Below are 13,041 nucleotides of genomic sequence, written 5' to 3'. Positions count from 1 at the left end.
ATTTTACTACATAACTGGAAAATAGCGATTATTTCATGTCGGAAGTACGTCACGTAGCACGACTCAAGTTTTTTTTCTGCTTCCGCGATCAGTAAACCAATCACAATCCTACTCTTCAAGGGATTGACCAATGAACGATGCGAATGATATTTAAAACCCAGGCAGCCTGACGTCGAGTTATTTGTCTCATGCTGTAGTGTTTATAATCCATTTCGTTTGTTGTGAGAAATCCAATACAAGATGGGAAAGGGTAAAACATTTTTTGAAAATTAGCCTGAAACTCAAAGGCAATCATTCGTTTAGCGAACTCGTAACACAATAATTTTCAGAAATAAACATTGTTCATGTACTCGTTAGGCAAAAAGTCCTCTTCTGCCAAACGAAGACCTGTGGACGGCAGTATCAACGAGAAAGTAGAAGAGGCTAAAGAGAACAAGGACGGAAAACCCACGGTAGGAGAGATGCGTTGGTATTCGTTCGGTACCAGCTGTGTGTATGACTGTTACTGAGCGATGTTGTGACCTAACGTTATTCCCCGTAAACGCGTTGAGAATACATTTCCTCGTAAATTAATTTGATTTAATGTTTCTATTTCTCTTTCAGTCATGCCAAGTGCAGCCAAAAATACATAGTTGTCTGAATCTGAACAAGCCGCTCAGGAATAACCCACTTAACATTATTTTAGATGACAATACAGCAACGGACCGTTTACCTAAAACCAGCGAACGGAGTGAAGGTATTTGTTTAAACCTTAATAACGATAACATTACATAACAACATTTGTCTTTTTTTTCACCAGATAGTTTTCTCCAGAGTTGGTTTTACTTGCTGCTTTCTTCTTTCTATGGTTAGTCAAAGACGCAGAGCCGAATGCACCTAAAAAAGGGGACAGTGGCAAACAGAGCCTTATTTGTGGACCTAATGAGCAGACTGATGCGCCTCATAAAGGGTCCGGGACAAGAAAGCAAACAAAATCCGGGCAAAGGATAAATGGTGAAACGACAAAAGACAGAAAGTATGTCTAGTTTTAAATATGTCTACTGATAAATAGTTGCCTGTTTCAGTCATTTTATTTTTTTGATTTAGTGACTTATTGTTTGTGTGTTTGCTAGTTTATAAGTGAAAAATGTTAATATGCATCAATTTCCAAGAGAAGTAAAATCTTCCTACATTGTGTGTTTATCAAATTTTAGGTTGAAAAACAAAAAGTCTAAACCCAATCGAAAGGTCACCGATTATTTTCCTGTTCGGCGAAGTTGCAGGAAAGGCACAGCTGAGTTGAAGGTTGGTAAACTTCCAGAATCTGAAGTGTTTATTTTTATATGGTTTATTCTTGAAGTTGGCAAAATGCATGTTATGCAGCTTTTTGTGAATGATTCATTCATGATTTTTCTTAAAAAAAAAATATTGACCTCATAATTTTCATACTTGAATCTTCTGGGGAAAAATGCATGACTTCCTTCTGGTGACAATCAAGACTTCAATAATTCACAGGGTTTTTATGCAAAACCGTTTTTTTTGTGCAAAATTGGAAAACCTATGCGTTTTGGCTATCCATATACATGTCAACTGCATTTGGGGGCCTGCAATTGTTACAATTTGTACCCTTACATAAATTCATGCAAACTTTGGCCACACCTACATCTCAATAACAGTTGCATTGAACCAAGTCCCACTCTGCAACTTTTTTTTTTCCCTGTTCTGCATTGATGTACATCACAATACAGAAGAAATATATGCTACCTTTTGCTGTGCATTTTTAGCTCTTAAGACCCATTATTTTAAAACTCAATTTACCATTGATGAATCTTTTTTATTTTTTTTTATCATGGTTAAAAATGAATTCTAAATCCAGAGCTAAATGTGGACATGTGTTAAAACAGTGTGAAAAGCTGCAGCACCTTGATGATCTCATCAAAAACAATGTTGAAGAGGGGCTCAAGGTAAGCTTATTAAGCAGATGGTCTACATTTTAACTTTAGAACTTTTCATTGCTTTGGTTTTAGCATTTTTCCATTTTCAAAATCAGGTGAAAAGTATTGACGGAAAAGGAAGAGGTGTTTTTGCAGACCGAGCGTTTCAGAAAGACCAGTTTGTAGTAGAGTACCACGGGGAATTGTTAGAGATTGCTGATGCTAAAGCAAGAGAGTCTCAATATGCTCAAGACCCAACCACTGGCTGCTACATGTACTATTTCCGCTACCATGACAAAACTTACTGGTGAGTATTTTGGTGTGTTTTAATTTTCTTATAAAACAATCTTCTGGCCAGAACATTTTTAATCTCACTTTGACTATTGATATGCTTTAATGCAAGATTTGAGGTATTCATTGCTATCTGTATGAATAGTCATGAACTAGAGTTTAGTTTGTTGAGTCTTTACTTAGAATTGACCGAAAACTGTTGGTCAACAGAGAGACCCATTAAATCGAATGTGTGCGTTTTTATTTTTATTTTTTTTAAAGTGTGGATGGTACCAAAGAAACTGACCGTCTGGGCCGACTGATCAACCACAGTAAGAATGGCAACCTTCGGACCAAACTGCATGAGATAAATGGAACACCTCACCTTATCTTCCTGGCTTCCAGAGACATCAAAGTAGATGAGGAGCTGCTTTATGATTACGGTGACCGCAGTAAAGAAGCCATTGCTGCTCATCCTTGGCTTAAGCATTAATTCACTCTGTTTAGTTGTCTTATTGTGATCGTATTTAAATTGGTGGAATAACATGGACATACACTGATGTTTGGAGTTGCCAAACCATTTAATTTTAACACATGGTATCGTAAAATTATTTGTGTTGGGTTTTGAATGACCCACAGCAACTATAAATTAGGTTTTTAAATATCTACATCCTAGTAGGGTGGACTTAATTTTAATAAGGAATGTATAAGAATTCAAAGCCTCTGATTTTAAAGATGAGAATATTCAAATGGGTGCAGTTACTGTACATTTGTATAGGCAAAATTAAGAGTTTAATGGCAAAATAATTATACCACATTAAGAAATTGATTTTGAATCCTTTGTCTTTTTCTTTTTTTTTTTTTTGATAAGGATTTACAACATTAAAGAAGCACAGAATATAAACCATATGCTTTTATTAATGCTTTAAAATGTTGTGCAAAAAAACAATTTCCGCTGCACAAAACTCTACATAATGGTTGTTTTTATACAGTTTCTTTAATAAATACATTTGATTGAAATAAATCTTCAAAGCATGACATGTCAAATGTTATACCATTAAAACGTGACCAAGACTGTAATTACAATCAGAAGAATCTAAGGCTAAGTGATACACTTGCTTATTTTTATCTTTTTTTACTGCATCTGGCTGCAAGTAACCTGTTAGGAACCCCCATAACATAGTACCAAGACACTAGAAAACTGGGTCCTGTAAACAATTAAATGAATCAATATTACTGATTGTTAAAGTGTAATTCAGGGAGCCATTATACCAAAAAACAAACCAAGACAACTCTGTGACAGGTATTTATTTTTTCAAACAATGTTTTAATTTTATTTTTTTATTTTGTTTTATATAAAGGATACTAGAAATATAGGACATAGGGAACATCCAATACACACAAATAAGGCAAAAATAACAACAGACATAAGTTAGATTGGAAAATAAAACTAGGGAAATTAATAGTTTAAATGATTCAATCTTATGTTAAATCCAGTAATCTATGTACAAAAAAAAATGTACTCAGAAAAGCATTTCATAATACCTTCTTATCGCAAAACACTTTGATTCTGCTGTCATAAAATTTATCCAGTCTATTAAATTACAGTGAATACTGCAAGACAATAAAAGTGAATCTTGACATATGGCCCACAGTTTACCCCTTCATGTACCTTAATGAGATTTAGTGCACTACACATTACCTCATACAGCAGCCTTTTTGTTTAGTTGAAGTACCTCAATTTGAACCTTGAAATTTCAAGCGTTCCAATGCTTAAATTCTAGACTATTAAGACAAATTTAAATTAAGACTAAAGTGCATAATCATTTGGATAGTTTCTGTCCTAAAGCTTGTAAATACTTGCAACAGATACAGTCTGAAGATGTTTTCTAATTCCGTAAGCTCATAAATAAGGTCTTAGAGGCTAATAAACATCAAATCAATGTTTAAGCTAATTTGATTGAGTACTGACACCAAAACAGTCCATAAATGTGCCATTGTGCTATTCATAAAATGACTGATATAAATTTGATTCTAGTAATGTCACATATTAATGTTAAATAATATTAATGAAAATCTAGTGTTTCAAATAGTCTGCAAATGTATATTAGCTAAGGGAGGTGTTTAGAGGGACATTTTGGGGCATATCTTGTCATTCATGTTTGAATTCACACTCATTGATGAACAAAGTGAGAACTGTCACAATCATAGTTAAAAATATACACAATTAAAAACACTGAGTAGGAGCAAGACGAAGGATTTCCAGCCAGAAATTGGAAGTATTAAAAACATCACTTCTTTGGATCTGTCCTCATCCTGTTGGAAGGGTTGCTTGTCTCAAATGTGTTTAGTTTGTGCAAAATTCTGGTAACTATTTTTGTCGAAATGAGAACCTGAAAAGAGACAGACTGTTTGTCAGCAACATCAACCAACACACAGGATCATAAAATATGGTCAGTGTTACAAAGAGCTAGAAAATATCCAAAACATCATTCTTCTTTAGAGCAGAAAAGCTTTGAGAAAGAAATTAATGCAGAGTTGTGGACAGTTTTACCGAGCACCTGTGTGGACTTACAGAAAAGAAATGTCATAAACATATACATATTATCAAGGGTGCCAAAGTTGGAAGACATTAATATAACAGAACAAATACAACAATAGAATGATTCTCAAACTAACAAACTAGATTTTCTCTCCATTACCTAAATATCACCAGGAGTTTTTCCTTGCTACATCCATTTCTGGCTTGCTATCTGGACACTCAAAGTGTGAATCTCTTGTGAATCTATTGACACTTAAACCTATGCCTCTGTAAAGCTGCTTTGAAACAATATATTTTGTATGATTTTGACAAATGTATAACTCGAGGAAGAAGGGTAAACTCCACTGGGCATGACTCCAGACCTGATGCACCTTGCAGCTACTGGTAACGCCACTCACATGAGTCGTCAATAAATGAGAAAAAAAAGGTACAGAAATTCTACAAGACACAACAGACTTTACAGGTACACATACCTGCCTTACAATACTGGCATGTATTTTCAGTAACTACTGATTGAAAGTTTTGAATAAACAGACTTTAGAATTAAATGTCTTTGTTCACCAATGCTGCATTTGATTAAATGTACAGTAAAATTAAGTATTATAATTTAAAATAACTGTTTTCTATTTTAAAATGTAATTTATCCCTGACAGTGTAACGTACTTGGCAGTCTATGGGACAGTAACAAGCCCCCCAGTTTTCATCCAAAATATCTTCAATTGTATTGCAAAATTGTAAATTGTATTGTACCGACAAGGGATATAAATCCCTATTATCACTACCACTTGCAAACCACGCATCACACAATGTAGGCAGCGCAATCTTAACAACCTGCACACTTTGCCTATGTCTGCTAACTTACTACTTTCTTTTTCTATTGGTCTCTGGAATTGCCAGTCTGCTGTAAACAAAGCCAATTTCATTACTTCCATTATTAGTCATTCAAAGCTTAATCTCATGGTCCTGACAGAGACTTGAATAAAACCAGAGGACACTGCTACACCTGCAGCACTCTCCAATAATTTATATTTTCCCACTCCCCCCGTTTGACTGGAAAAGGTGGAGGTACTGGTCTGCTCATCTCTAATGATTGGAAATGTAATCCTTTACCATCTTTGTCAACAGTTCCTTTGAAGTTACTGTTACCTACCCTCTTAAAATACATTTTGTAGTTGTCTTATCGACCCCCAGGACCACTAGGTAACTTTTTGGATGAATTAGATGTGCTGCTCTCAACCTTTCCTAAGGATGGTACTCTCCTAGTTATGCTTGGAGATTTCAAAATCCACCTAGATAAACCTCTGTCTGCTGATTTCCACACTCTGCTTGCCTCTTTTGATCTCAACCGAATGTCAACTACTGCTACTCACAAATCAGGCAATCAACTGGACCTTATTTATACACGACACTGCTCCACTGATCATGTACTGGTTAGTCCACTGCACACTGGTCAGTCACTCCTCTCTTCCTTGTCTGCTAATGTCTCCACTGCTAAAATTACCTACTACCATAACAAAAATAACAATTCATCTAACTCTTGCATGCTTTTTAAAACATTTCTCACTTCTTTGTCCTCCACTTCCCCCTCCTGCTTCATCTCTAATAGCTGACGACTTTGCCACATTTTTCATGTAGTAAAATTAAACACATCAGTGCACAATTTTCCACACCAAAATCCGTCAAACTCATATCACCAGCAAATATGCACATCCTTCTCTTCACTCTCTGAGGCAGATGTCTCCAAACTCATCCTTTCTAATCATACTACTGTCCACTTGATCCTATTCCATCTCACCTCCTTCAAGCCATTTCTCCTGCAGTTGTACCTGAACTCACTCACATCATTAACACATCCCTCCACACTGGTGTTTTTCCCCTCATCATTTAGACAGGCTTGTATAACTCCACTACTTAGGGGAAGTCGTGGCTTAGTGGTAAAAGAGAGTTTGACTCCTAACCCTAGGGTTGTGGGTTCGAATCTAGGGCTGGCAATACCACGACTTAGGTGCCCTTGAGCAAGGCATCGAACCCCCAACTGCTCCCAGGGCGCCGCAGCATAAATGGCTGCCCACTGCTCCGGGTGTGTGTGTGTTCACTGCTCTGTGTGTGTGTGCACTTTGGGTGGGTTAAATGCAGAGCATGAATTCTGAGTAAGGGTCTCCATGCTTGGCTGAATGTCACATCACTTAAACCCACTCTCAACCTATATGTTTTAGAGAACTACAGACCAGTTTCCCTTCTTCCTTTCTTTGCAAAAACACTTGAACGAGCTGTGTTCAACCTAGTCTCTGCATTTCTCACACAGAACAACCTCCTTGACAACAACCAATCTCGCTTCAGAAGTGAACAATCAACTGAGACTGCCTTGCTCTCAGTTGTTGAAGTCCTAACACTGGCAAGAGCGGAATCCAAATCTTCAGTACTTATCCTGCTTGATCTGTCTGCTGCATTTGACATGGTTAATCACCAGATCCTCCTATCAACCCTAATAGCAAAGGGCATCTCAGGAACCGCACTTCAGTGGTTTAAGTCTTACCTATGAGATAGGTCCCTCAAAGTATCTTGGAGAGGTCACAACATCTAACTACTGGGGTTCCTCAGGGCTCAGTTCTTGGAGCACTTATCTTCTCTGTCTATTTGGCATCATTAGGTTCTGTCATTCAGAAACATGGCTTTTCACACCACTGCTATGCTGATGACACTTAACTTTACCTTTCATTCCATCCTGATGATTCGACGGTAGCTGCTCGCATCTCAGCTTGTCTAACAGACATTTCTTGTTCATTAATAACAATCGTGTGGTTCGATGATGCTAAGGAGCGTGGAATGATGGGATTTGTTGTCTTCTAGCCAACTGCTGACGGCCATCAATCAGACTATATGAAAACAATTACCACTTATTCAACAAATATATATACACTCATGTACATTCAAACACAATAATTGGGCATAAATAACAAACGCGAGTTTGATTTGCGCGAGTAGATTACATAGAAAGTCAATGCAAGGACGCGATCAGACTATAGATCAGACGCGTCCTCGTGTGGGTCTAGAGACGCGATGCCCTGCGTTTGGCATGTATGCCCATAATGCTAATCTTGTTGATCGTTATAAAAGCATTCGTGGGAGCTGTCTTTGTCGACAGAACCAGCGGCAGACGGTAAACAGTAGTTATGTTCCATAAGTAAGACAATCCACCATAAAATGTGCAAGAAGTAAATAAGGAACTGCTTGAAGCAAGTTCGTTGTTTGCTGGACGCTAGACACTACTTCCGCATTTGTCCACGACACTGTTGTCATGTGGTTTCTATGTCAGTAAAGGCGGTAACAAAGGGTAACTAACGTCATTGACAGGCGACTGCACTGCCCCGTGTCAATGTTTAGAATGGGAATTTTCTCATGATTTACATGTAGTTGAAAACATTAGAGATATTGTTAGTAATCAGCTGGACAAAATATATAACACTAACCTAGTGGTCTAAGGATATTTTGCTGCAAATATCTTACAAATTGTACCTTTAAAAAAAAAAAAAAATCTAACTACCTTTCTAAACCTTTTCTATTCTGTTTTCTTTTAATTTATCATACAATTTTATATATATAAGACCTCTAACACTAGTTTGCTCTATTCTTTTTCTATTCTATCGGTTTTCTTTATATTTATTACATTATTTAAAAGCCCTTGCTATGTGTACTGTGTTTAAGCTAACTGAGACTTATAGCACTTATATATCATTGCTCTTTTTGTTGTTTTTGATTGCTTCCAGTGTCCTGTTCTGGAAGTTGCTTTGGATAAAAGCGTTTTGCTAAATTACTTAATGTAATGTAAAGTAAATTGTGTTCTGAAGACAAACAAAGCTTTTACTGGTTAGGAACGACATAGGGGTAAGTGATTAATGACAATTTTATTTTGGGGTTGAGCATCCCTTTAAGATTATAATGATTAAAACAGTATATTAGCCAACTCCTGCTTTTGGATGAATATACGTTTAAGTATAATACTTTAAATATCAAAATGACTCAACTGGGGTGCATTGCAGAAAGGACGTTCAACCAATCTAGGAGTTGACTTGCGTACCTTGAGATGGGAAACTTTTTTTCAGTTTCTGAACAGCTGAAATGAGTTAGTTCAATCCATTCTAAGTGTGTTGGATCTAAGTTTAGTGCATGCATCAAGACTTTGAAAAGCTCTGAAACCATGATTCAACATGGCAACAGCACCCGACAAAAAGATTTCTGCATACTATGATTAATTAAATCTTAACTAATGTTCAAATGTCAGAGGTGAAAACTTGCAGAACGGTATAATAAACTAATCTTAATTTTCATGGTATCCCACTGGCAAAAAAATAAAAAAACAGGGAAGAAAAATTAAACATAAATACATAATTCAATCAGGTAAAGCTTCAAGTGTAAAATGTTCATAGGTGTAGGCTACATGATTTTACAAACATTTGGCATATTTAATACATGTAATTAAGTGTCTATTTCAATGTGTAGTGGCTTTTTCTACATAGTCTAATGATCTTTTCACATAATTAAATGCTCTCTAATCCTACATACATTTCTTAATAAGAAGAATAAAATAAACATTTGACCTCTATTCAGCCAACAGCAAGAAGGCAGAGACTAGATTCACAGTGTAAGTTACTATGGCAACTTAAAGAGAGGTTTAGTTCTGTCTTTTATTGAAACCCGAAACTGCACAAAGCTCTGACAAAGACCAAACTAGTTAAAAGCACTCACAGTTTCTGAATGGTGCTCTTCTCTTTGGGGTCCTCTATAATGGTGGAGGGTGCAGGTTCTGACTGAGGAAGGGTCTCCAGGTTTACTTCCACCATCTTCTGTTTAGAGCCCAGGACTCCACTGCAAGCACAGTAGATGCTAAATTTGACTGAGGCCACACAAATCAAATGAATTATTGCACGATGTAATTTCGCTCAGAATTGTTTTATTTGCTGTTGAGAGTAGGACAAACCAGCACACAAGTAAAAAATGTTCCTGTTGTTTTTTGTACCAATTTAGAACAGAACACTGTATTATGGAATAACACAAACACAGCAGTTTACTAATCTATGACTTAAGATGAGTAAAGCAGCACTGAAACCAAAGGATGGTGGTTTTTTATTATTATTATTATTATTATTATTATTTATTATTTTTACCTCTTGTAGAGTTGAAGTTCCTCTTGGGCCACCAACAGCTGGGCTTTAAGTTTGTTTCTCTCCTGCAGAACCTCCTTTAACTCCTGCATGGTGAATCGTGGTCGGTTTGGGTCTTGTAAATCCACAACTAGTTTGTTTGGACCAACAGTCTGCTTTAAAAGAATTAAATATTACATATTGCCCCCAAAATAAATAAATGTTTGCACAAACTACAAATAGACTCTGGCCTTCTAATCAAGAAACATTTACTGTCAAGTTTTTAAATAAGTCTAAAAATCAATAAATATGAAGTTTTAAAGTCTTAAACCTTGAAATATTAATCTTAAATAGTAGAAACACAACAATAAACCCTAATCCGACTGTAATAAATATATATAAGGACTTGTTAACTCCAAAATTACGTTTATTGGTAGACTGAAGTGATGTGGCTTATTGTTATGTTTATATAAGCTGTTTTGACGGCACCCATTCGTTGCAGAGGATCCATTGGTTAGAAAATGATGCTACATTTAACCAAATCTGTTCCGATGAAGAAATGAACTCTTCTACATCTTAGATGGCCTGAGGGAGAGTAAAATATCAGTATTTATGTTAATGTTTTTATTTTCTGGGGAACTATTCCTTTAAGATCTCCAAAATTGGCCCCACTCGCCTCTATTGTGGATTTTTAAAAAGTTAAGATAGGTTAAAAAAAAGTGATAATAAACAAGCTTAACTTGTATTGAACCGGAAATATTCGTTAAAACAAACTGAATAGCAGTCGGAGCATCAGAAATGATGCCCATACACTGAGCTCCACATGAACCCACTCACATTGTTAACATTACCGCTCGAATCTTCTGCTACAACTCTTTCCATTTCTCGCTTCATATTGTCCAGCTCCATCCTCAGCTGCTCCAGCGACAGGTTGTACTTATTCACCATGGTCTCAAACATCTCCAGCACACGGATGATTTTGAACTGTAAATCTGAGAATTCCCGGCTACCTGTGTTGACTTTTAATAAATCTCTGCCGATCACGTAAGAAATGTCATAAACATCTTCAACTGTCATTTCCAAAACGTCCTTATCGAAAGCCTGCATGGGTGAACTGTCGTGCCGTGCTTCCATTCTGATCCGAACTATGTTAACACTGTTTTTAAAAAAAAAAAGTTATATTTCCAAGATATGGTGATTTCCAGTTCACCGTTCCAATGCATTCACAAATTACATGACAACTTCCTCTTCCAAACTGGATCCTCAACTTTACTGTAACTTTGAGCGTTTGAGTGACGTGTAAACCAGCCAATGGTTGAGTCGCTCACTGTTTGAGAACTAAAGACCCGTATTATGGATTTTAGAAAAGTACATTTCATGCAGTGTGTAACACAGCTCGAAGTGAATAAAATCATCCAACTTTGCAACGTTTTGGAATCTGGAAGTGCACCGTGTATAAAGTTATTGTCTCTCAAAAGAAAGATTCGAGTCGTTTTTAAAACGAATCCCAATCCGCTCCATGTTGACGTCATCGTGAAATATTAGCATATTGCCCGCTCACTTGTTGGTCTTTTCGCGTTGGTCTGAAGATGCAAATTTATTCTTTGCCATTAGGTGCCGCTTTTCTGTAAAAAAATATAGTTTCCTCGGTAACGCTGTACACAAAGCAGCTCAGGCTCCAGGCTCATGATGAAACGAAAACGAGACCAATCACCGTAGATTAGCATCAGGCAAAAGAAGGATTTGGAAAAAAATGAATCGTTTTGGAGACGTTGAGCAAGTAAGGTAAAAGTAAATGCATATTATAAGACAAAAGACAGTGAAAGTGTTTTTTGGACTTTTCATGCATGTCAACGTGTTGTTGGTGACTCCCAAAAACAAAATATGAACCTTTCATAACCCATAATAGGGGCAATAAAAAAATAAATAAAAAGTGCCTAGTTCAATATGAAAACAGTTTTATTTTGTTAAAAATGTATAGTTTTATATGTAGTCATAGTTTTAATGCCCTAACAGGCCAAATGTGACAAGTAGCAACAAATAAATCTCAATATCATTATCATCATTTTATAATTTCATATTGGAATTCATATTGGAAACATTCCATTTTAGGTTAATTCAAATTACATTGCCAAGATGCACAATTTTACCAATTCAGTTAATGGCATTTTTGTTTTTCCCAAGTGAAAAAATAAAAATAAAATCAGGATTAATTTGCCTTTTAGATCAGATGTTGTGTTCTCCAGGTAGAGGGGTTATTTTGCCCCAGTGGTGTGGCAAGATGTCTCCCTTTCATATTTTTCTTTTTTTGTGCCATGAGAACTAAGTTTTATATTGTTTCCATTTAATTCCCGTTATGTATTGTGTGTGTGTTGGGTGATGCATAACTATCCTCCACATGCTAAACTTAAATGTATTACAGTTTACAGACATTGTTCTTAATTGGAGATTCCTCCCCATACCCTTAACACATATATAAGGGAGATGAGAGTGTATTCTCGTTTATAGTGTGCATTTAGCAGGACGATATCCAGTGTGTTAAATGATGAAATAAATATGCTTGCCAATTTGGTTTTAATAGCACAAAGTAAAAAAAAAAAAGAAAAAAAAAAAGCACAAACATATTTATTTATTTATGCAGAATATATATAAAATACGTCACTTGTATTAATATTTCAAAAAAGGATAAAATACTCAATCAACTGTTCTGTAATTTTACAATTCAGTTGAACCTGAAAGACTACAGAATTCACATAAACACATTTAAAAACACCATTCTATGAATTATACAGTTGTGCCAAGTTTACACACCTATGTCTGCCACTGAAAAAAATAAACCCATAAATAATAATAATATATATATATATATATTTTTAATTGTATTTAGTACTGAATAAGATTTTTCACCATGTATGTTTACTTATATGCTAAAACACAAAATAATAACTGAATGTACAAGATGATATGGTTTGTAAGTGTCTTCTTGGTGTGTGTCCACTGAGTGGCAGTAGATGCTCATTTTCTCTGGTATCAGTTCTCATCACAGCTCTATGGGGATTCTCAACTGGTCTTCAAGGAGAGGAAGGGTAAGGGTTGATGAATGCTCACTGATCTTCACTGAAGCGTGGGCTGTTTTTCACTTTGTTCCAGACTGCTGTGTTTTTTTGTGTATTGA

General features: G+C 36.0%; 2 protein-coding genes across 3 annotated transcripts; one reads left to right on the top strand and one right to left on the bottom strand.

Annotated features, from left to right (window-relative positions):
- The first annotated feature begins 99 nt into the window (after positions 1-99).
- kmt5ab (lysine methyltransferase 5Ab) lies at positions 100-3,012 on the top strand. Its single transcript, XM_052557103.1, has 8 exons — positions 100-250; positions 358-452; positions 604-736; positions 853-1,015; positions 1,194-1,284; positions 1,884-1,943; positions 2,030-2,220; positions 2,466-3,012. Exons 1-8 carry the CDS (start codon positions 241-243, stop codon positions 2,674-2,676), a joined length of 954 nt encoding a protein of 317 aa, XP_052413063.1. The 5' UTR covers positions 100-240; the 3' UTR covers positions 2,677-3,012.
- A 10-nt stretch (positions 3,013-3,022) lies between these two features.
- rilpl2 (Rab interacting lysosomal protein-like 2) lies at positions 3,023-11,162 on the bottom strand. 2 transcript variants are annotated; one of them, XM_052557105.1, is made up of 4 exons: positions 10,704-11,162; positions 9,891-10,039; positions 9,472-9,591; positions 3,023-4,576 (listed from the first exon to the last, which is right to left on the bottom strand). In XM_052557105.1, exons 1-4 carry the CDS (start codon positions 10,998-11,000, stop codon positions 4,555-4,557), a joined length of 588 nt encoding a protein of 195 aa, XP_052413065.1. In that variant the 5' UTR covers positions 11,001-11,162; the 3' UTR covers positions 3,023-4,554. The 2 variants fall into 2 exon arrangements, with proteins under 2 accessions (XP_052413065.1, XP_052413064.1); XM_052557104.1 differs by having other exon boundaries at positions 9,891-10,042; positions 10,704-11,161.
- Between the last annotated feature and the right edge of the window lie 1,879 nt (positions 11,163-13,041).

Source organism: Carassius gibelio, chromosome B5 (genome assembly GCF_023724105.1).
Source record: "Carassius gibelio isolate Cgi1373 ecotype wild population from Czech Republic chromosome B5, carGib1.2-hapl.c, whole genome shotgun sequence".
NCBI classification, from domain to species: domain Eukaryota; kingdom Metazoa; phylum Chordata; class Actinopteri; order Cypriniformes; family Cyprinidae; genus Carassius; species Carassius gibelio.
This window is presented reverse-complemented; position numbering and strand designations above follow the sequence as displayed.